This window comes from Salvelinus sp. IW2-2015, linkage group LG7 (assembly GCF_002910315.2).
Source record: "Salvelinus sp. IW2-2015 linkage group LG7, ASM291031v2, whole genome shotgun sequence".
Classification (NCBI taxonomy): Eukaryota; Metazoa; Chordata; class Actinopteri; order Salmoniformes; family Salmonidae; genus Salvelinus; species Salvelinus sp. IW2-2015.
Genome location: NC_036847.1, coordinates 28,133,307 through 28,157,596, shown reverse-complemented (window position 1 = coordinate 28,157,596; position 24,290 = coordinate 28,133,307). Strand labels below are relative to the sequence as shown.

General features: G+C 43.1%; 1 protein-coding gene across 1 annotated transcript in view; it reads left to right on the top strand.

Moving 5' to 3' along the window:
* Positions 1-24,290, top strand: part of LOC111966761 (inter-alpha-trypsin inhibitor heavy chain H6-like) — a 42,012-nt gene that overhangs the window by 6,563 nt on the left and 11,159 nt on the right. The window contains exons 3-10 of the mRNA XM_023991673.1: positions 489-643; positions 13,841-13,951; positions 14,253-14,500; positions 15,360-15,529; positions 15,689-15,805; positions 16,202-16,373; positions 16,610-17,070; positions 17,229-18,441. Of these exons, the coding sequence (XP_023847441.1) occupies positions 489-643; positions 13,841-13,951; positions 14,253-14,500; positions 15,360-15,529; positions 15,689-15,805; positions 16,202-16,373; positions 16,610-17,070; positions 17,229-18,441 (2,647 nt within the window). The remainder of the gene's footprint in view (positions 1-488; positions 644-13,840; positions 13,952-14,252; positions 14,501-15,359; positions 15,530-15,688; positions 15,806-16,201; positions 16,374-16,609; positions 17,071-17,228; positions 18,442-24,290) is intronic.

Sequence of the window (24,290 nt, the reverse complement as noted above, 5' to 3'; positions counted from 1 at the left end):
TGTCTGTCTGTCTGTCTGTCTGTCTGTCTGTCTGTCTGTCTGTCTGTCTGTCTGTCTGTCTGTCTGTCTGTCTGTCTGTCTGTCTGTCTGTCTGTACCTCAGGTCTGTCTGTCTGTGTCCTGGCCTATCAGTAATGTGGCCCAGCTGACCAGATTGGTCTCAGCAGGGCCCAGAATTAGCCAAGTAAACAAGGGGGTGGGAGGGATATCTTGCAGAGTGTGGTTTAGTATCATTTGTCTAAACTTGTCAAGCCACTGAAGCCAGGGTAAAAAGCCCAGTAATACTTGGATTTCCAATTCCAAAAGAGCCTGACCAGGACTCAAACCTGGGTCTTCTCAACTGTCAGTCAAACAGCCATTACACCAAGAAGTCCAAAGCTCTTCATGAGGTCGCTATTGGTTTTGTACTAGGGTAGCTATATGAAGATTTCATCAGATCAAATGTATATGTTCCTTGCTGAAGGTTTGGTGTGTCTTGTTTGTTCACAGCTGAAGGTGACAGACTACCATGTGAGGTGTTCTGTCATGTCTCGCTACTCCCACACCACCATCCAGAGCTCTGTGTGGAACCAGCTACCTGTCACCAAGGAGGCAGCCTTTGAGGTGGACCTCCCCTCTGCTGCATTCATCTCCAACTTCACCATGTGAGTCAGAATCACACGCTTCAAGTCAAGTTTACTTTATTATTCTCTCACTAGGAGGAAATGCTGTTTTTTGTACCCCTCACTCACGCAAGCTCACATGCAGCAGGAGAGGCTATGAGTGAGAACCAGCCAGCCAGTTCTCTCTCTCTCTCTCTCTCTCTCTCTCTCTCTCTCTCTCTCTCTCTCTCTCTCTCTCTCTCTCTCTCTCTCTCTCTCTCTCTCTCTCTCTCTCTCTCTCTCTCTCTCTCTCTCTCTCTCTCTCTCTCTCTCTCTCTCTCTCTCTCTCTCTCTCTCTCTCTCTCCCTCTTTCCCCTCTTTCCCCTCTTGTGTTCTTATAAGACACCTCATCACAGGTAGTGGGCATGTAATCAAATTAATTGTTCTTTCCCTTGGAATGATATCCTTCTTGTCTGGGTCCCAGTTTGTTTCTGCTCCCTTGCCAACTCCTTATGCTTGACAATGAGGGACGAGGAGTTGGCATTATAGCACAAACAGACTGGCACTCAGGCTATTGTCCTTCAGGATCAAAAGGACTTTTATTTTCAACTGTGAAGGGGATCGTTCACATGCGGGAGACAGTATGACTCACCTCAGAGAGTATAACATTAAATTACATAGAAATTTAGAAAAAGCAGGGTAAAATAAGGTAGTAAATAAACTAAACAAATCCTGAATACCAGTCAGGTCAGTGGTTCCAAATAAAAACTTCAAAGGAATTATGTCAGGAACTGACATTCTGTCCAGTGTGGAAAGGAGACACATAATTTGATTACTAAGAGGGCAGAAAACTACTCTCCCACTCTCCTTTAAAAAAAACTAGAAATATAAACAAGATTAAAAAAGTCAACATTACAGACCCAACAAGGAACCGTAGTCTGTAGTTGGGTTTGGGAGGAGAAGCGGCTCAGAAGCTGTCTCTTATACACATCTAGATGTGTATAAGAGACAGAGTCAGGTCAGTGGTTCCAAATAAAAACTTCAAAGGAATTATGTCAGGAACTGACATTCTGTCCAGTGTGGAAAGGAGACACATAATTTGATTACTAAGAGGGCAGAAAACTACTCTCCCACTCTCCTTTAAAAAAAACTAGAAATATAAACAAGATTAAAAAAGTCAACATTACAGACCCAACAAGGAACCGTAGTCTGTAGTTGGGTTTGGGAGGAGAAGCGGCTCAGAAGGGGGAAGAGTCGGAGGGACCTTAGAAGCAGATGAATACCCGGCTTTATAAATGTACGTCGGAAAGTTATAAGAAAAAATGACATGAGGTTGGTCTGTTTTCTTCCCCCTCTCTCTCCTGCGGAGTTTACCAAGGCACTGAGCCAAGGTGCACGCTCACACATACAACTACATACTGACACACAGCCTACACACGTCACGCACAGACCCATTTACATGTAGTTTTAGTTTAACTAGTTTAATAATCTCATAATCTCTTTTACTGTCAGTCACACACACACACACACAACACACACTCGACACACTCTCGACACACTCGCCTGCTTGTCACCAACTAACTCGGAAAATAGCCGTGCGACTCTATTTTTTTAGTTCAGTGGCGTTTCTCAACGTGGGACTGAGGGCCTTGTGTTCTGTGTGTAGGTCAATCAATTGCAGCCGTTCCCAGTTCCCACTCCCTCTCAGCTACACATACATACAGGCCGCTATATTTTCCACCCTGATAAAACCAACATTCCACTCTGCTCTGTGTCTGAAACAAGACTTGCTTCAAGGATGCAGTTTATTTCGGTTGGTCCCTGTTGGTTTTTATTTTAATATATTTGTTCAAAGGACCTTATTTTAGCACAGAAACTATATGATTGGGATTAAGGTCTATGTGTGAGTTCTGGTCCAGTTTGATTGGGAAATGGTTGGGAAATTGTTGGGTGTAGATTCTCCAGGGGCCATGGATGGGGTTTCCGAGTGTTACTCGATCTCTTTCCAGTACTCAGGGTGGGTCCCAAATTCCACTCTATTCCCTATATACAGTGCCTTTGGAAAGTATTCAGATCCCTTGACTTTATCCACATTTTGTTACATTACAGCCTTATTTTTCCTGATAAATCTACACACAATACCCCATAATGACAATCCGAAAACAGGCCCTTTAGAAAAAACTGAAATACCTTATTTACATAAGTATTCAGACCCTTTGCTATGAGACTCGAAATTGAGCTCAGGTGCATCCTGTTTCCATTGATCATCCTTAAGATGTTTTTACAACTTGATTGGAATCCACCACCGGAATCCATCCGGCCAAACTTAGAAATTGGAGGAGAAGAGCCTTGCTCAGGTAGGTGACCAAGAACTCAATGGTCACTCTGACAGAGCTCCAGAGTTCCTCTGTGGAGATGGGAGATCTTCCAGAAGGACAACTATCTCTGCAGCACTCCACCAATCAGGCCTTTATGGTAAAGTGGCCAGGCGGAAGCTACTCCTCAGTAAAAAGCACATGACAGCCCGCTTGGAGTTTGCCAAAAGGCACCTAAAGACTCTTACACCATGACAAACAAGATTCTCTGGTCTGATGAAACCAAGATTAAACTCTTTGGCCTGAATGCCAAGTGTCACGTCTGGAGGAAACCTGGCTCCATCCTCCTCTGTGGAGATGGGAGAACCTTCCAGAAGGACAACCATTAGGATCGATCTTCTTTCGAGAATAAAACACACAGAGACGCATACAAAGCTCTCCCTCGCCTTGGCAAATCTGACCATAATTCTATCCTCCTGATTCCTGCTTACAAGCAAAAATTAAAGCAGGAAGCACCAGTGACTAGATCAATAACAAGTGGTCAGATGAAGCAGATGCTAAGCCACAGGACTGTTTTGCTAGCCCAGACTGTAATATGTTCCGGGATTCCTCCGATGGCATTGAGGAGTACACCACATCAGTAATTGGCTTCATCAATAAGTGCATAGATGACGTCGTCCCCACAGTGACCGTACGTACATACCCCAACCAGAAGCCATGGATTACAGGCAAAATCCGCACTGAGCTAAATGGTAGAGCTGCCGCTTTCAAGGAGTGGGACTCTAACCCGGAAACTTACAAGAAATCCTGCTATGCCCTCAGACGAACCATCAAACAGGCAAAGCGTCAATACAGGACTAAGATAGAATCGTACTACACCGGCTCTGACACTTGTCGGATGTGGCAGGGCTTGCAAACATTCACAAGGCTGCGTGGCCAGATGGATTACCAGGACGTGTACTGTGAGCATGCGCTGACCAACTGGCAAGTGTCTTCACTGACATTTCAATCTCTCAGTGTTCGAGTCTATAATACCAACATGTTTTAAGCAGACCACCATAGTGCCTGGGCCCAAGAACACTAAGGTAACCTGCCCAAATGACTACCGACCCATAGCACTCATGTCTGTAGCCATGAAGTGCTTTGAAAGGCTGGTCATGGCTCACATCAACACCATTATCCCAGAAACCCTAGACCCACTATAATTTGCATACCGCCCCAACAGATCCACAGATGATGCAATCTCTATTGCACTCCACACTGCCCTTTCCCACCTGGACAAAAGGAACACCTATGTGAGAATGCTATTCATTGACTACAGCTCAGCTTTCAACACCATAGTGCCCTCAAAGCTCATCACTAAGCTAAGGACCAATAGACTAAACACCTCCCTCTGCAACTGAATCCTGGACTTCCTGACGGGCCGCCCCCAGGTGGTAAGGGTAGGTAACAACACATCCACCACGCTGATCCTCAACAGAGGGGCCCCTCAGGGGTGATTGCGCCGTCCCCTCCTGTTCTCCATGTTCACTCATGACTGCACAGCCAGGCACGACTCCAACACCATCATTACGTTTGCCGATGACATAATAGCCTGATCACCGACAATGACGAGACAGCCTATATGGAGGAGGTCAGAGACCTGGTCGTGTGGTGCCAGGACAACAACCTCTCCCTCAACGTGATCAAGACAAAGAAGATAATTGTGGACTACAGGAAAAAGAGGACCGAGCACGCCTCCGTTCTCATCGACAGGGCTGCAGTGGAGCAGGTTGAGGAGCTTCAAGTTCCTTGGTGTCCACATCACCAACAAATTAACATGGTCCAAGCACACCCTCCACACAGACAGTCGTGTGGAGGGCGCGACAAAACCTATTCCCCCTCAGGAGACTGAAATGATTTGGCATGGGTCCTCAGATCCTCAAAATGTTCTACAGCTGCATCATCGAGAGCATCCTGACTGGTTGCATCACTGCCTGGTATGGCAACTGCTCGGCCGCCGACCGCAAGGCACTACAGARGGTAGTGCGATTAGCCCAGTACATCACTGGGGCTAAGCTTCCTGCCATCCAGGACCTCTATACCAGGCGGTGTCAGAGGAAGGCCCTAAAAATTGTCAAAGACTCCAGCCACCCTAGTCATAGATTGTTCTCTCTTCTACTGCATGGCAAGCGGTCATTTTGGACATTTTTCAAACAATCTTTAAAAAACGACAGAGTCCCACTTCTCTCATGTCACCATCGAGCAATGGAGAGGAACCATTATCACTGCCCGGCCATTTCACCAAGATGAAATTATTTTTTAAATGGATGGATGGGCACAACTAAGTTTGTTAATTTGTGTTTTTAAAAGGTTTCTAGAAGCGAAGAAGCAGGGTGTTCCATGATGTCATATCCTGTGTTTAATCGATTGGTTGCTTACTGTGTAATCTGCATTGCCATTGGCTAGTTATGACTGGTTAATCACTTTGTTTTTGTCATTGTTTTTGTTCATCGGGCCAGTAAATTTTGCATTTCTTCAGTTTTTTTGAGCATGTCAAATTCGTGATGGTAAATGCCTATTGAAACATATTGCAAATGGACAGTACATTTGCAATAAGATTCAACAGTGAAAAAACATCACCAAATGGACATGATGAAATCAACACAACGAGCGATGGAGAGGAACCACTATCACTGACCGGCCATCCCGAGTTCATCGGGCCAGTCAATTTTGCATTTCTGCAGTACTTTTGAGCATGTCAAATTCGTGATGGTAAATACCCATTGAAACATATTGCAAATGGACAGCCGTGCACCGGGTGATTGGAATGTGTTACCAGGAACACATTTTAAAATGTTTTTTTAATGCCTTTAGGGGGGCGCAAGGGGTCTACAGTTGGGTAGGGAGCACCCCCCACCCGGGCCCCTGGTCATTTTSGAGATTTTTCAAAATATTGTTAAAAAACAACAGAGTCTCACTTCTCCCTCATCATACATGACAAATAGACCATCTAGGTTGATTAATGGCTTAACATAGTGCTATATTTCATTTGGGCAGTATGAATGCCATTTGGACATGGTTCACTGACTTTTGGGTTTGGAAACCGACTTCCTGTGATCGTACGTGGCAAATGGACATAACATCCTGATTTGGCACTTTTAATACTTTCATATTGCTTTTGGACGTTTCTTATGGCATTTGGCAATGGTTCACTGACTTTTGACTTCGACTTTTGACTTCCTCATATTGCAAATGGACAAAACATATGCCTTATGGACAAGTTAAAAAAAATATGACAATAAAATATGACAATGGTATGTTCACACAGTTCTTATACATGTATAATTGACAAATAAAATCGAAAGAATTTCGAAAAGCTGTCCAGAAAGCACTTTTTTAGAGGGTGATAAATTATTACTTTTTTTCTTCAGATTTTCAATGCTAATGCATTCAATGCTAATGCAGTACGCCACAGGATGTTTTTGTGCTGGTCAAGGGCAGTCAAGTCTGGAGTGAACCAAGGGCTATATCTGTTCTTAGTTCTACACTTTTTGAATGGGGAGTGCTTATTTAACTTCTTGACGCTAGGGGTCAGATTTTAATTTTAATTTTAAATAACGTTCCCAAGGTAAACGGACTATTTCTCAGGTCCAGATTGTAGAATATGCATATAATTTACAGATTAGGATAGAAAACACTCCAAAGTTTCCAAAACTGTCAAAATATTGTCTGTGAGTATAACAAAACTGATTTTGCAGGCGAAAACCTGAGGAAATCTAACCCGGAAGTGATTTTTTTAAATTATTTTTTATCTGTGTTTCATTTCCCGTCTTTCTTCAATTTAAAGGGGTATCAACCATATTCCTTTTCCAATGGCTTCCTCAGGCTGTGACCAGGCTTTAGACATAGTTTCAGGCTTTTATTTTGAAAAATGAGTGAGATTTTTCAAAACTAGTCAGGTGTCCTTTGATTAGTTCCTGCGCGCCAGAGGGGTAGCTCTCCATTTTCTTTCTCTCTTTTATTGAATAGGTTACGGTCCGGTTGAAATATTATCGATTATGTATGTTAAAAACAACCTGAGGATTGATTATAAAAAACATTTGACATGTTTCTACGAACATTACGGATACTATTTGGAATTTTCGTTGAACGGAACGAGGCTGTAGTTTTCTGAACATAACGCGCAACCCAAATTGCGTTTTTTTGTTATAAAAGTAATATTTATCGAACAAAAAATAACATTTATTGTGTAACTGGGAGTCTCGTGAGTGCAAAATCCGAAGAACCGCTAGCCGTGGCTAACAAAGACTAGTAGCTAGTTAGCTGGCTAGCTCCTGATGGAAGTTCCAGTTATAAGAATAAAAATAGCAGATCCGTACCACATTAGGTGAGGCGGGTTGCAGGAAACTATATTTAGTTCATAGATAGAAAGTGAGATTAACCTCTAACGAGCCTCTACCCCGGGTCCGGGAGCACCCCCCATCCCCCCACACACTGATTAGCATAGCTAGCATAGCTTCACAAGTAGATAGTAGCATCTAAATCATTAAATCACAAGTCCAAGACACCAGATGAAAGATACAGATCTTGTGAATAAAGCCACCATTTCAGATTTTTAAAATGTTTTACAGGGAAGACAAAATATGTAAATCTATTAGCTAAACACGTTAGCAAAATACACCACTATTCTAACTCCATCAGTTTCTTACTCCTTCAGGTGCTATCACCAATTCGGCTCAACTAAGATATTGATATCCACTAACCAAGAAAAAACCTCTTCAGATGACAGTCTGATAACATATTCATGGTATAGGATAGTTTTTGTTAAGAAAAAGTGCATATTTCAGGTAGAAATCACAGTTTACAATTGCACCGACCATCACAAATCGACTAGAATTACTAGATAGAGCAACGTGTATGACCAATTTACTCATCATAAACATTTCATAAAAATAGACAAAGCATAGCAATGGAAAGACCCAGTTCTTGTGATTTCAGACCATATTTCAGATTTTCTAAGCGTTTTTCAGCGAAAACACAATAAATCGATAAGTTAGCATACCACATGTGCAAAAGTTACCAGAGCCGATTCCAGCCAAAGAGCGCTATAACGTAATCACCGCCAAAATATATAAATTTTTTCACTACCTTCTCAGAATTCTTCCGATGACACTCCTGTAACATCATTTTACAATATACAATACAGTTTGTTCGAAAAGGTGCATATTTAGCCATACAAAACCGTGGTTACACAATAAAAATACTAGGAAATCAAGCCTCAATATGTCTGACGTCATCTATCAGAGTGATCTAGTTTAATGAAAGCTAATCATATACTTGACTAAAAAATACAGGGTTGACAGCAATCGAAAGACAAATTAGTTCTTAATGCAACCGCTGATTTACATTTTTTAATTATCCTTACTTTTCAATACAGGGTTGGCCAAGTGAAGCTATACCAAACAAAATGGCAAATATGCGTTTAAAATATTTCGACGAAACACGATTTATCATATTAAATATTGCTTACTTTGAGCTGTTCTTCCATCAGATTCTTGGGCAATGTATCCTTTCTATGTTATAACGTCTTTTGGTCGATAGATGTCCTCTGTCCTTCGAAATATCCACTAACGATCGAACGGGACCCCAAAACGTGTCCAAACTTTCAGAGTGCACAACAAAGAAATTCCTCAAAATCGCACTAAACGGATAAAATTGCTATAAAACGGTTCAAATTAACTACATTATGATGTTTTTAACAACTATAACGACTGAAAACATGACCGGAGAAATATTGCTGGTTAGACAACGATTTGGAACGAGGCAAGTCCGATGGCCTTCACGCTTCAGGCGCACGACGAGAAGGGCGGTCCCTAAACATTTTGTGGTTTTATAATGGCTGGGATGTGGCAATAGATTTCATTCAAAACGTGATGACGTACAGACACCCAGAGGAAGACGTAGGCAGTGTCGGTTCTTCATAGCATTCACTGTCGCCTTAAAAACAGACCAGATCAGGGGTAAAAATTTCTGAAATCTGAACCCTGTCATGAAAAGTGCTGTAGAAATTGTTCTGTACCACTCAGAGACAAAATTCCAACTTCTATAGAAACTAGAAGGTGTTTTCTATCCAATAATAACAATAATATGCATATTGTACGATCAAGAATTTAGCACGAGGCAGTTTAATTTGGAGACCCAAATATGCTAATGCGGAACAGCACCCCCTATAGTTGCAAGAAGTTAAGATATATACGAATAAGACCGGCTATTTACACGGGATAAGACAAAGACAAACACACGTCCGACTGCTAAACCATCTTGTATGGCATTGTGTGTGTGTGCTCAAACACACATGCATGTGGGGGTCTGGGAGAGGAAGTGTGTCGATCTTATGAATGGGCATGTGCCTGAGCTCAATTTTATACACTAACTGTAGTCTCACCCATTCATTTCTAATGACCGGTCATTTTTGACCGGGAACACCACAGGTGTACAAAAGTTAAATAAAACACCCAACATTTTATGAAAATCATGAAAATGTATTTTGTGTGTTCAGATGCCCTTTGTGGACAAAGTCATGGAACATTATGACAATCAGATTCAATTAACTACATTTTTCTGAGAGAACTTGTAAATCAGTCCAATTTGACCGGAACACAGCAGGAGGGTTAAACTGCATTGTTGGTTCGGGGCTCGTAAGTAGCATTTCACTTTAAGGTCTACACCTGTTGTATTCGGCGCATGTGACTAATACAATTTGATTTGATTTGAAAACCTTCTCCAGAGCGCTCAGGACCTCAGACTGGGGCTAAGGTTCACCTTCCAACAGGACTGCGACCCTAAGTGCACAACCAAGACAACACAGGAGTGGCTCCGGCACAAATCTGTGAATGTCATTGAGAGTCCCAGCCAGAGCCCGGACTTGAACCTGATCTAACATCTCTGGAGAGACCTGAAAATAGCTGTGCAGCAACGAATAAGGCTGTAAAGTAACATAATGTGGAAAAAGTAAAGGGGTCTGAATACTTTCCGAATGCAATGTAGTGCACTACTTTTGACCAGGACCCATATGGCTGAGAAAGGGTTGGGTGTAGGTTGCAGGGTGCCAATGAGGGGGTTACTGGGGGTTACTGGATCTCTTTCCAGTAATCCCTTGTACCCTGGTCAAAAGTGCACTATAGGGAATAGGTTGCCATTTTTTTTGACGCAGACCATTATGTTTTCAGAGAGAAATGACTCCCTCCTCTCACCCTTTGTCTGACACCATCTTCCTTCTCTAGCATGTTTTGAACTTAATATGTAAACCAACATGATACATATAGTACCAGTCAAAAGTTTGGACACATCTACTCATTCTACATTGTAGAATAATAGTGAAGACATCAAAGTTATGAAATAACACATATGGAATCATGTAGTAACCAAAAAAGTGTTACACAAATTACACAAAAGATTACACAAAAGATTCTTCAAAGTAGCTACCCTTTGACTTGATGACAGCTTTGCACACTCTTGGCACTCTCTCAACCAGCTTCACCTGGAATGTTTTTCCTACAGTTTTGAAGGAGTTCCCACATATACTGAGCACTTGTTTGCTGCTATTCCTTCACTCTGCTGTCCAACTCATCCCAAACCATCTCAATTGGGTTGAGGTCGGATGATGTGGGGCAGGTATTGATGTGCAGATCATCACTCTCCTTTTGGTCAAATAGCCCTTAACCAGCCTGGAGGTGTGTTTGGTATTGTCCTTTTGAAAAAGAAATGATAGCCCACTAAGTGCAAACCAATGGGATGGCGTATCGCTGCAGAATGCTGTGGTAGGCATGTTGGTTAAGTGTGCCTTGAATTCTAATTAAATCACCCACAGTGTACCAGCAAAGCACACCAACACTATCACAGCTCCTCCATGCTTCACGGTGGGAACCACACCTGGAGAGATCATCCGTCTATAATCTGCATTCTAAGACACGGCGGTTGGAACCAAAAATCTAAATTGGAATCATCAGACCAAAAGACAGATTTCCTCTAGTCTAATGTCCATTGCTCGTGTTTCTTGGCCAAAGCAAGTCTCTTATTCTTATTGATGTTTTTAGTATTGTTCTCTTTGCATCAATCGAACACGAAGACCTGATTCACACTGAACAGTTGATGTTGAGATGTGTCTGTTACTTGAATCTGAGAAGCATTTTTTTTTTGGGTGGTAGATCAGCTTTAATATTGTAGATATTCCCATATATTTTTTTTGCAAATATATATATACACTGCTCAAAAAAATAAAGGGAACACTTAAACAACACAATGTAACTCCAAGTCAATCACACTTCTGTGAAATCAAACTGTCCACTTAGGAAGCAACACTGATTGACAATAAATTCACATGCTGTTGTGCAAATGGAATAGAAAAAAGGTGGAAATTATAGGCAATTAGCAAGACACCCCAATAAGGAGTGGTTGCAGGTGGTGACCACAGACCACTTCTCAGTTCCTATGCTTCCTGGCTGATGTTTTGGTCACTTTTGAATGCTGGCGGTGCTTTCACTCTAGTGGTAGCATGAGACGGAGTCTACAACCCACACAAGTGGCTCAGGTAGTGCAGCTCATCCTGGATGGCACATCAGTGCGAGCTGTGGCAAGAAGGTTTGCTGTGTCTGTCAGCGTAGTGTCCAGAGCATGGAGCGCTACCAGGAGACAGGAGCAGTACATAGGAGACGTGGAGGAGGCGTAGGAGCAACAACCCAGCAGCAGGACCGCTACCTCCGCCTTTGTGCAAGTGGACTATTATTCTACAATGTGGAAAATAGTAAAAGTGCAAGTGGACTATTATTCTACAATGTGGAAAATAGTAAAAAAAATAAAGAAAACCCTTGAACGTGTGTCCAAACTTTGAGTGGTACTGTACATATAGACACATAAACATACATACATGTACACTGTGGTGGTTAATTTCTGTTTTACACAATGAGGAGAGTTAAACTTAACACGAGCAGAGTTATCTTAAACTACCTTTTAATTAGAGCTTTGCAATAGCAATGACTTTCAATGATGCACCATTTCTAATGAACCATTGAAAGTGACTACACAATGGCTACTGAGATCTTTTATAGCAAAGATCCACCCCCTAGTCGACATAACAAACCACAGATATTAGGAACAATTCACAAAGGAAGAGTTTATAAATGGAAAGGAGTATCCGTAGCCAGATAGCATTCGCTATAAATTATCGTTCAGTTTGGTCCCTAAGACGAGGTTCTAATCTCGTTCCTGGTACTCATAGCACAGAACCATTACCTCATGTTCTCTGAAATGTCTTTAGGTTTTATCACCAAAGACATTGTAAATTCTCTCTGTCGTGTTATCTCATAGAGGCCCATCCTCAGTAGAACACACACACAATAGTTACAGAACACTCTGTTCTGTCGAATAAAACAACCATTATAATGCAATACAAGCATTTAACACAATCTTCCAATTTCCACGACAACACATACATACATAATTTATAAATACACATACATACATAAATATATAATATATAGTCGTAATCTTTTTAAATATATATTTTCCTTTATTACTTTCTAAACCTACCACTCCTCCCCTAATTGGAGTGAACTGGTGAACAACAACGCTTAGGCCTCTACTTCCAGCTTATACATACTATATACATTTTATGGACACAGTCTATTTTACAGTAGTTTTAGAACTCAACCTCTCCCATCTCTTTCTGATGTCCATCCGGTTTGACTTCTATTTGCCATATCTTTCAAACTGTGCTCTTTCACAAAAGTTCTTAACCTATATACGTTTTAACGGCACAGTATGTTTTACATTAGTTATCTTGTTATTATTTGTTGTTATTAGTCCCAACCTTCAGCTCCATTCAACCCCTCCCATCTATCTCTGAACACCATTCATATTGGATTTCTATTTGCCATATATTTTTCAACTGTGCTGTGATGTTTCACAAAAGTTCTGAAACTTTCTATTCTCATTATTTCTACAGATTGTGAATTGAAAATAAAAAATGTTGCTAATATTATTATATTATTGATTGATTGACTATGACTCTGTGAAGCATTTATTTGGGATGCAATTTCTGAGGCTGGTAACTCTAATGAACTTATCCTCTGCACCAGAGGTAACTCTGGGTCTTCCTTTCCTGTGGCGGTACTCATGAGAGCCAGTTTCATCATAGTGCTTGTCAGTTTTTGCGWCTGCTCTTGAAAAAACGTTCAAAGTTCTTTAAATTTTCCGCATTGACTGACCTTCATGTCTTAAAGTAATGATGGACTGTCATTTATCTTTGCTTATTTGAGTTGGACTTGGTCTTTTACCAAATCTTCTGTATACACCCCTATCTTGTCACAACACCACTGATTGGCTCAAAAACATTAAGAAGGAAAGAAATTCCACAAATTAACTTTTAACAAGGCACACCTGTTAATTTAAATCATTACAGGTGACTACCTCATGAAGCTGGTTTCGAGAATGCCAAGAGTGTGCAAAGTTGTCATCAAGGCAAAGGGTAGCTACTTTGAAGAATCTAAAATCTAAAATATATTTTGATTTGTTTAACACTTTTGGTTACTACATGATTCCATATGTGTTATTTCATAGTGTTGATGTCTTCACTATTATTCTACAATGTGGAAAATAGTAAAAATAAAGAAAAACCCTTGAATGAGTACGTGTGTCCAAACTTTTGACTGGTACTGTATTTCCCCCATCTTAGTCCAACTCGAATGCTGTGAAGTACAGTATATTATTGTTTTGTAACACGTGACTGATAATACAAATAGTTACCATAAGGAAAGTACATTTATGGTAAAGGAAAGTCTATTTACTGTCAATAAACCTTGACGTTTTCAATCTATGAGACCAAAGCATGTTTGTTCACATAGTCTGACCATTGTGAGTTACCCAGAGGGCTATTTTACTTTATTTCTGTCCTCTTATCCCACAGCACCTCCAATGACAAAGTGTACATCGCCCAGGTGAAGGAACGGAGCGCCGCCAGGAAGATATATGACGCAGCCAAGAAACAAGGAAAAACAGCTGGACTTGTTGCCACCAAGTCAGTCTGAAAAAGTATTTGATACCACGTTCACTCTTTGATATGTGTTTTATTCAGATTTCTATGTTTTGTATGAAAGAGTAACAAACTACTTCCATTTTTCTCTAGATTTTCTGCAGTACAAATCAGACATCCATCACCCACCCACCACATCCACTCACATCTTTCTATCACTTTAGTCTGGATCCTACTCCATTCCCTCAATGCTCTCTCAGCCATTCTTTCAGGTTCACCATAGACCACTGACACCATCACTCCAATACTGTCTCTCTCTGTTGTTTCTCCTCTGCTATGGTCTCAGAGAGAGGGAGATCGAGAAGTTCCGCGTGGCGATGAGTGTTCCCTCGGGGACCCGGATGTCCTTCTCTCTGTCCTACGAGGAGCTGCTGCCCCGCAGGTTGGGTCGCTATGAACTGACCCTGGGTCTGAGGCCTGGAGGACTGGTCACTAACCTCACCCTGGACGTCAGTATTGCAGAGAGGACAGGACTCAGCTTCATCAAGGTCCTCCCGCTGAAGACCAGTCGACTGCTCTCCAACACTGTCACAGGTAACATAGGAAAAGACAACCATCAATGTTCATTGTCAAAGTAGTGACTGATAATAGTAGTACTAGTTGTAATACAATCAGCATGTTTAGGGCATCAGTTTGAGCAAGTCAAGGCGCAGAATCACTAATGGCTGGTAGCCTAGAGGTTAGAGCATTGGGACGAGCATTGGGACGGTAACCGAAATGTTGCTGGTTGGAATAACTGAGCCGTCAAGGTGAAAAATATTGAGCAAGGCACTTAACTCTAAATTGCTCCAAGGGTGCTGTACTACTATGGCTGACCCTGTAAAACAACACGTTTCACTCCACCTATCCGGTGTGTGATGTTAGGTTCTAATTTTCAGAGTACAAACTCAACGGACACGATGGAAGCTTCAAACCAAGTTTATTCTGCCCAGAGGGTCAATACAGCTGCATTAGACAAAAAACATGGTTTCCCCCGTGGTAGTATGCATACCCCACTTTGGGTGGAGTCTCCTCCTTATCGCTAAACATTGCATCATTATTGCTAGTCAGGGAGCTGAGTGATATGGGCCTTAAACGGTTCTTCCCCTTGTCAGTACTTCCACATGTGACCGTGTTCCCTGCACTCAGCCCCTCCCAAGCTTCATTATGGCACCCCTCATGTCTCTTTTATAACTAATGATTAATAATAGTTAAAGCTCAGAAACCAAATCTATCAGTGACAATTAAACTTTAAAAAAATAATGAGTAGTTATTGTATAGTAGGGTGATTTGTAGTTGTGTGATTGTGTGCAGTCCGACTTCAACATACTGTAGTATACTGTATCTCAAACATGCACAATGACTGTCTGTGAACTGACTGGGTGTTCTCTGGCCTCCCTTCTCTTCCATCCAGGTGAGTCTGAGGCTCCAGCCTCCACCCAGGTCCAGCAGAACCCTCGTTGTGCCCATGTGCACTACAGCCCCAGCCTGCAGCAGCAGAGCAGTGCCTCTTCTAAGGGACTCAACGCTGACTACATCATCCAGTACGATGTAGAACTCAGTGACCTTATAGGGGACATACAGGTCAGCACACACACACACCCATGCATACACGCTTGCACAAGCACTACACACTGTCTAGGACCAAAGTCCTACACAACAAATACTGTACAAATGACAGTATCTAGTGAGACAATAATCTAATCAAGTGAGTTATTATTCTCTTCTTTTGGCCTCTCTCAGGTGTTTGATGGATACTTTGTCCACTACTTTGCACCTCGGGGGCTTCCTGTTGTCCCCAAGGATGTCATCTTTGTCATTGATGTCAGTGGCTCCATGATTGGCACCAAGATCAAACAGGTACAGTAGAAGTATTACAGATGTATTTATTTATTTGACCTATATTGTCACAGCAAAATAATGCAGCAACAGGATTTGAACATTTAGTCCATAATGTTGCTTGATCGGGGGTTAGGCTATTAGCTTGACAAAAGTAGGCTACATGAAAAGTGAAATATTGTTAATTGTGTGTTAGTGTGGGTTTTCAGTGAATTTGTGTAAATCACGAAGCTCATCTGCATTTCCTGCAAAATTCTCAGCTACAAAGAGTGATCAAATTAAGATCCTACAACTGTACCTCTTTCACATTGCACCCAGCTGCACCTCATTCATTTAGACAAGAATGACAACATTGACTCTACATTATATAGATCAATAATTGATCCTTTCTCTTCTCTCTGCATTTATGTGGACCAGACAAAGCAGGCGATGTCCACAATCCTGGGAGACCTGCGTGAGGAGGACCACTTCAACATCATCACTTTCTCAGACAAGGTCCACACCTGGAAGAAGGGTCGCACAGTGAGGGCCACGCGGAGTAACATACGAGACGCTAAGGACTTTGTCAAGAGGATCATCGCTGAAGGATGTGAGTGGGATTGAGTCTGATGTACTTCAATTGCATTATATCTGCCGCAACCTGACAAGACCATGAAAACACTGTCGGTATTTCTCTCTTCTTTATTTCATTCCATCTTCTGCCTACCCTTTTTCCTCCTCTTCTGTCTCCTCTTCTCCCTCTTCTTCTGCATCCTCCATTCCTTCCACCTCCACCCCTACCTCTCTGCTCCACGTCTCCTTCCCATTTGTCCCTCTATCCTCCAGGGACCAACATCAATGCAGCCCTCCTCTCAGCCGCCCAGCTGGTCAACCCTCCCTCCTCCTCCGGTGGCACCCGCCGGGTCCCTCTGGTCATCTTCCTGACGGACGGTGAGGCTACCATCGGTGTGACATCCGGTGACTTCATCCTGAGCAACGCTAAGAGCGCCCTGGGGGCCACCTCTCTGTTCGGCCTGGCTTTCGGGGACGACGCCGACTTCCCTTTGCTACGGCGCCTGGCACTGGACAACCGCGGCGTGGCGAGGATGGTGTACGAGGATGCGGACGCCGCACTCCAGCTGAAGGGATTCTACGATGAGGTGGCCAGTCCGCTACTGTCAGACATACAGCTGACCTACATGGACGACCAGGCCTTTGACGTCACACGCTCCCTCTTCCCTAACTACTTCCAGGGCTCCGAGCTGGTGGTCACTGGGAAGGTCAAGCCAGGGGTCAGGGACCTGAAGGTTTGTATCATTTAGATCATGTTGCTTGATCTGTGTTTGTGAATTGTTTATGCCATAAGATGAAAGGAAATGTCCACTTGAATTATTCATATTGTAATGGCAAATAAAGATGTATCTTCTCTTATCTTCTCTTCTCTACTTTTGTATTTTCCTCTCAGGTGTCTCTGACGGCCAGTGGCTCCAAGCAGAAGGTGAATGTGGAGAATGAGGTGTTGGTGTCTAATGGAGAGGGGAATAGGACAGTGCTCTCTATGGGCTGCCCTGGGGGCATGGATGGAATCCCCAGCTTCGTACGGCGTCTCTGGGCTTACTTCACTATCAAAGAGCTGCTGCTGGCCAAACTGAACACCACTGACACGAACATACAGAAACTGCTGGGAGAGAAGGCCACCAACCTCTCCCTCAAGTACAACTTTGTCACGCCTGTTACTTCCCTCGTTGTAGTTAAGCCTGATGCCGATGAAATTCCTACCTCAGCGTCAACTACAACGGTTCGACCCACCACCACCAGAGCTACTACAACAACCACAGTAGCCCACACACCTGTCACCAACATAGCCTCCCCAATCCCTGTGAAAAAGACCAGGATGATCAAAGCTAAACCAGATCCTCTTGTCACAAAGCCTCCACCTCTCCAACCACCTCAACCCAGAAAGGGCTCCACCCCACCAACAAAACCCAACCCAGCGAAAACAGTGGCTCCACCATCCCCCAAGAAAACCACTAAGACTAGCACCCCCAGCCCCAGTGCCGCCAAAACCGTCCATGCCCCTCTCTCAGGAAAACCCCCCACCCCTCCTCCCAGCTCTCCTAAAACTGCCCCTGCCCCTCCCGCCAGGATATTCTCTACCCCCCTGGCCAACTCGCTCAAAACAGCTGCCGCTCCTGCACCTGGGAAAACCACCACCACAACCCCTCCACCCACCACAGTGAAGACCATCACTACAACCACCACCACTACCACCCAAAGCAAAACAGTAAAGACTACAGTCCCTACAACTGTGAATACCACTACCTCCACTACCACCACCACCTCAGTCAGAGCCAACCCAACCCCTGCTCCACAGCCTGGGAAACCCACTACGCCCCTGCCCATCTCTGTTAGAACAGTCCTCCCGCCAGTTAGAATATCCCTCTCATCCTCCTCTTCCTCAGAAAACGCCACCATGTCTGCCGCTGATGCCAACCAACGTCAGGTCACCACACACCTGTACAGTCTTAAGTATGTCCCCCCTACTCCAGCTCCACAGGGCAGTAACACAGACACAGACCCAGATGTGGACCAGATTGCCACCTTTGTCTCTGCCACGTTTGCCCCCATGCCAGGCGTTACAGACGGACCAAAACTGTGGGAGGCTGCAGGACTATTGGGTAGGTCTTCCACTAATCTCGGAAACCAGAACTAAAATCTTGCGTAATTGTGCCAGATCTTCGAAAAGAAACTAGAATGGTAGCTCCTCCCCCCTCTCTCTCAAATTCCATGCAAGTCTATGGGTCAAATGTCCCTCCCCTTCCAAAATTGTAAAGATGCGAGCACCTGCAAAATCGTGATTTGTCCAAATGATCAGTGACAAAAAAACAGCTCACTGGAACAATGTTCTTTGTTAGTCGTCGCATCCCACAGTCTGTTGACAGATGCTACAATATCAATTATGTGCATCTGTGCACGAGAGATAAGTCCACTCTCTACTGTCTATTTCACTTGGAACTCCAAAAAGCAGTATGCAAAGTATAGGCGAGGATACATTTTTACTGAATACCAGTATTACATATTATATACATTTCTTTGTATCGGGTATTGAACTTACAGTCCATATTTTGTACCTGTCTATCAGAGAAGTACTAGTACAATAGCTAGAGGATAGCTAGAGGACTCCTGATATCGCCAGGAGTGATAAGTATAATTTGTTTTGTCTTTATCTGTTGTGGTCTAGTACTGTTTTTTTGCTAGCTATGGCCATCTACTTTAAGTGCTGCCTGTTTTCCAAGTAGAATACTTGGTGTATGAACTGCTGACTGCTTATAAGTTTCAGATAGTTTTCACACATCAACCAGGATCAAGGGGCAGGGCAGTTTGTGACTTGTTTTGGTAATCAGTGGCTGTATTGGGGGGGAGTGGTTTCACCTCTCCTAGGCAATCAGCAATTAGTACAGGGTGTTGTGTTCTCCACCTCTTCTAGGCAATTAGCAATTATTGTTACTTCTTCAGTCTCCCCTGGTTTCACAGCAGCCGCTCTAAGCGGCGGGTGTGTCAGTGGCGCTTTTGTCAAGGAAACAAAGGCGGTTTTGACGAATTGTTCTGTGGAGTTGTTGGAGGAAGGAAAGAGAGGGAGGCGCTACACCCCTCTCTCACTTGAGTATCTTACCTAGTTATTTACCGATTATCTAATTTTGCTCTTTTGTAGCTTATGTGTGTGTTTCCTATACCTGTTCGCACCACTCCCTGTAGGCTTTACAGATGTTCCACTTCTAATTTAGTGTACCCTGTGCGCACAATCCATGTGGAATTCCGGGTCTCTGGTAGTTTTTGGAACTGCTGATCGGCGGTCAAGAAAGTTGAGTTCATCTCAGCCTATGCTGCCCTTCAGACCCTTGACTTTTGGCCCTGAGGGAGACATGGATCACCACAGAGAACACTGCTACTCCAGCTGCTCTTTCTTCACCTGACTATGTTTTCTCTCATAGTCTGAGAGCATCTGGCTGTGGAGATTTTCTCTGTTCTCCCTCTCTGACCTGTCCATCTTCTCATTTGAATTCCATGCTGTCACTGTCACTTGTCATCTATCGCCTACCAGGTGCCCTTAGAGAGTTCCTCAATGAGCTTGACACCTTGATAAGCTAATTTCCTGACGATAGCTCACTGCTCTTTGTACTTGGTGACTTCCACCTCCTGACGTCTGCCTTCAATTAATTTATTTCCAAATCTCCCCTCCTTGCCTCTTGACCTCACCCTTTCACAATCCCCTCCAACTCACAAGGCAAGCAATATGCTCGACCTCATCTTTACTAGAGGCTGTTTGCCTACTAATCTCACTGCAACCCCCCACCCCACAGGTCTCTGATCACTAATTTCCTTTTTCCTTTTCTGTCTCCTTTCCTCCAACCCTAACCACTCAGTCCCTACCCAGATGGTCATGCGCCTTCACAATCTCTCTCTCGCTCTCTCTCCCACTACTCTCTCCTCTTCTATCCTATCATCTCTCCCTTCTGCTAAATCCTTTTCCCTTCTGCCTCTTTGCCCTTTCCGCATACTACGACTCACACTGTCCCCTTTCCTCCCAGCCGGCTCGGCCCTCCTCTCCTGCTCCATGGCTGGGTGACTCATTGTGAGTCTCCCTCCTCCCTATCTGCAGACAACTTTGTCAACCACTTTGGAAAAAAAGGTGGACCACATCCACTACTCATTCACTCAGCCTATTGAGTCCACTTGTCTCACTCACACAGAACTACCTTAAGCCTTGACCTCTTTCTCCCCTCTCTCTCCAGATGACAGAGAGAGGGGAGAAAGCGCCATTGAGCAAATCAAAGATGGTAGCCAATCAGTCTGTCCGTGTGATCCTTGAGATCAAATTTAAGAGTTATGTTTTAATGACCCTGATCCTGTTTACAGAACCAAATACTTTTGATGTAAAGGTGGATGCTGTATATAACTATTTTTAGATCTATCTCTATTTTACAAAATATACTTGTACAAAGATTTTGATTTTATTTTTATCTACACCTTTCTGGAGTTGGAACTCGCTGAGTCAGGAGCGTCTGTCTGCGCACAAGGCCTGCTACGCGAGCGCAGGTGCGCACTGAAGGCTAGGAGCGGAGAAGCGGTTATCAGATTGGAAAACCTGATGCACCTTGGGCGGTGGGAAATTCTACGTTCTACAGTCGTGGCCAAAAGTTTTGAGAATGACACAAATATACATTTTCACAAAGTCTGCTGCTTCAGTTTGTATGATGGCAATTTGCATATACTCCAGAATGTTATGAAGAGTGATCAGATGAATTGCAATTAATTGCGAAGTCCCTCTTTGCCATGCAAATTTACTGAATCCCCAAAACACATTTCCACTGCATTTCAGCCCTGCCACAAAAGGATCAGCTGACATCGTGTCAGTGATTCTCTCGTTAACACAGGTGTGAGTGTTGACGAGGACAAGGCTGGAGATCACTCTGTCATGCTGATTGAGTTCGAATAACAGACTGGAAGCTTCAAAAGGAGGGTGGTGCTTGGAATCATTGTTACCTGCAAGGAAACACGTGCCATCATCATTGCTTTGCACAAAAAGGGCTTCACAGGCAAGGATATTGCTGCCAGTAAGATTGCACCTAAATCAACCATTTATCGGATCATCAAGAACTTCAAGGAGAGCGGTTAAATTGTTGTGAAGAAGGCTTCAGGGCACCCAAGAAAGTCCAGAAAGCGCCAGGGCCGTCTCCTAAAGTTGAGCTGCGGGATCGGGGCACCACCAGTACAGAGCTTGCTCAGGAATGGCAGCAGGCAGGTGTGARTGCATCTTCACGCACAGTGAGGCGAATACTTTTGGAGGATGGCCTGGTGTCAAGAAGGGCAGCAAAGAAGCCACTTCTCTCCAGGAAAAACTTCAGGGACAGACTGATATTCTGCAAAAGGTACAGGGATTGGACTGCTGAGGACTGGGGTAAAGTAATTTTCTCTGATGAATCCCCTTTCCGATTGTTTGGGGCATGCGGAAAAAAGCTTGTCCGGAGAAGACAAGGTGAGCGCTACCATCAGTCCTGTGTCATGCAAACAGTAAAGCATCCTGAGACCATTCATGTGTGGGGTTGCTTCTCAGCCAAGGGAGTGGGCTCACTCACATTTTTGCTTAACTTCTTTGATATAGGGGGCAGCATTTTCACTTTTGGATGAATTGCGTGCCCATAGTGAACTGCCTCTACTCTGTACCAGATGCTAATATATGCATATTAGTATTACTATTGGATAGAAAACACTCCGGAGTTTCTAAAACTGTTTGAATGATGTCTGTGAGTATAACAGAACTCATATTGCAGGCAAAAACCTGAGAAAAAAATCCAAACAGGAAGTGAGAATTCTGAGTGTGGTCAATGTTAAAGTCATCGCCTATTCAATTCCCTGTAATATATGGATCTGTTTGCACTTCCTACGCCTTCCACTAGATGTCAACAGTCAGTAGAACGTGGAATGAAGCTTATGCTGTGTTGTGGGACCGGATGGGAGGTGTTTGAGTCAGTGGTCTGGCAGAGTGCCAGTTCTTGGTCACGCACTTTTCTCATGATATCGCCATGCGTTCCATTACTTATAGAGACTGAAAAGAATGCTCCGGTTGGAACGTTATTGGATATATATGATAACAACATCCTGAAGATTGATTCTCTACTAAGTTTGACCAGTTTATTCGACTTCTAATATAACTTTTTGAAGTTTTCATCTGACGTTTGCCTGCAGCTGCGCRAGCGTTTGGACACGTGTACTACACATGCTATCAAAATTAGCTAATTGGACATAAGTAATGGACATTATCGAACAAAACAACGATTTATTGTGGAACTAGGATTCCTGGCACTGCATTCTGATGAAGATAATCAAAGGTAAGGGAATATTTATGATGTAATTTMGTATTTCTGTTGACTCCAACATGGCGGAGAAATGTTGTTAAATCTGAGCGCCGTCTCAGATTATTGCATGGCGTGCTTTTTACGTAAAGTTTTTTTTAAATCTGACATAGCGGTTGCATTAAGAACAAGTGTATCTTTAATTATATGTAAAACATGTATCTTTCATCAAAGTTTATGATGAGTATTTCTGTTATTTGACTTGGCTCTCAGTAATTACTCCGGATATTTTGGATGCATTTCTGAACATGGAGCCAATGTAAACCGAGATCTGTGGATATAAATATGCACATTATCGAACAAAACATAAATGTATTGTGTAACATGATGTCATGAGTGTCATCTGATGAAGATGTTCAAAGGTTAGTGATTCATTTTATCTCTATTTCTGCTTTTTGTTACTACTATATTTTGCTGGGAAAATGGCTGTGTTTTTCTGTGGCTGTGTACTGAGCTAACATAATTGTTTGGTGTGCTTTCCTTTTTGAAATCAGACATGTTGGCTGGATTCACAACATGTGTAGCTTTAATTTGATGTCTTTCATGTGTGATTTCATGAAAGCTAGATTTTTGTAGTAATATATTTGAATTTGGCGCGCTACATGAATAAAGAACGGTACTGTCATGACATTGCCCTATTTGGGTACAGCGAGCCCCATCCCCCTCTCCCTGCCTCTTCCTGCCCCCTACAACTAGGCTGCTGTGGTCAGAGAGGTCGTAAATTCCTGGAAGAGATTGCCTCTATACTGTGTGCATGAGGAGACGGTGAGCTTTCATAGAAAACAAAGGAATTTCTTCCACCTCACAGAACTTGAGGTCCGAACAACATTTACGTTCCGGAGAAGGTATAAAAGATCGGTGAAGAATCCAGCTACGAACTGGTCCGTTTGTTACAACTTGGGGAAGCTCATGGGAGACAGTGCGGCCACATTACCATAACGCTGTTTATATAATAGACTCAGATATGAGGTTTACATCTAATTGTTGTATAAGATGAATGAGTGAGTATGATACTGTTTGTAAAATGGTGTAATGTGATTTTGGACTGTTTTAATGAAGGAAACTCCAATTCCCTTTTGAGTTGAACTAAATCAGAGGACCGCCCATAAGCCCAGTTAGGGTCAGGCATCCTGGGACAGCCCTTTTTCGGCCCTTCCGAATAAAACCCCCACTCGGGTTTTCTATCACCAGACCGAGCTTATCTCAATTACGAGATGGCTAAAGGTTGCGGACCAGCTTACCTCGATAACGAGAGGGCCAAGGTTTGAGACCAGACTGCTGAATCTTTTAACCATACCACGTGGTTAAACTCGTAGACTAATGATACAGACAGAATAAGAACAAGTCTTTGATATTAATTACTTGTCTGCAGCTATGAATTCGGTATCATTGAACGCGTAGAACGACAACCGCCGAAACATCCATTCTACAACAACACGAATGAATGTCACTCTGAACTATCCACTCTAACCACGACAGAGAGAGAGAGAGGACGGAAACTCTCCAACAGAAACTAACTTTTCAACAGCGATCAAGACGACACACTGAGCGTAAATATATATATATATTGATTGCAATTGTTCCCGAATGAGTGAGCGTTCATGTGCAAAGGA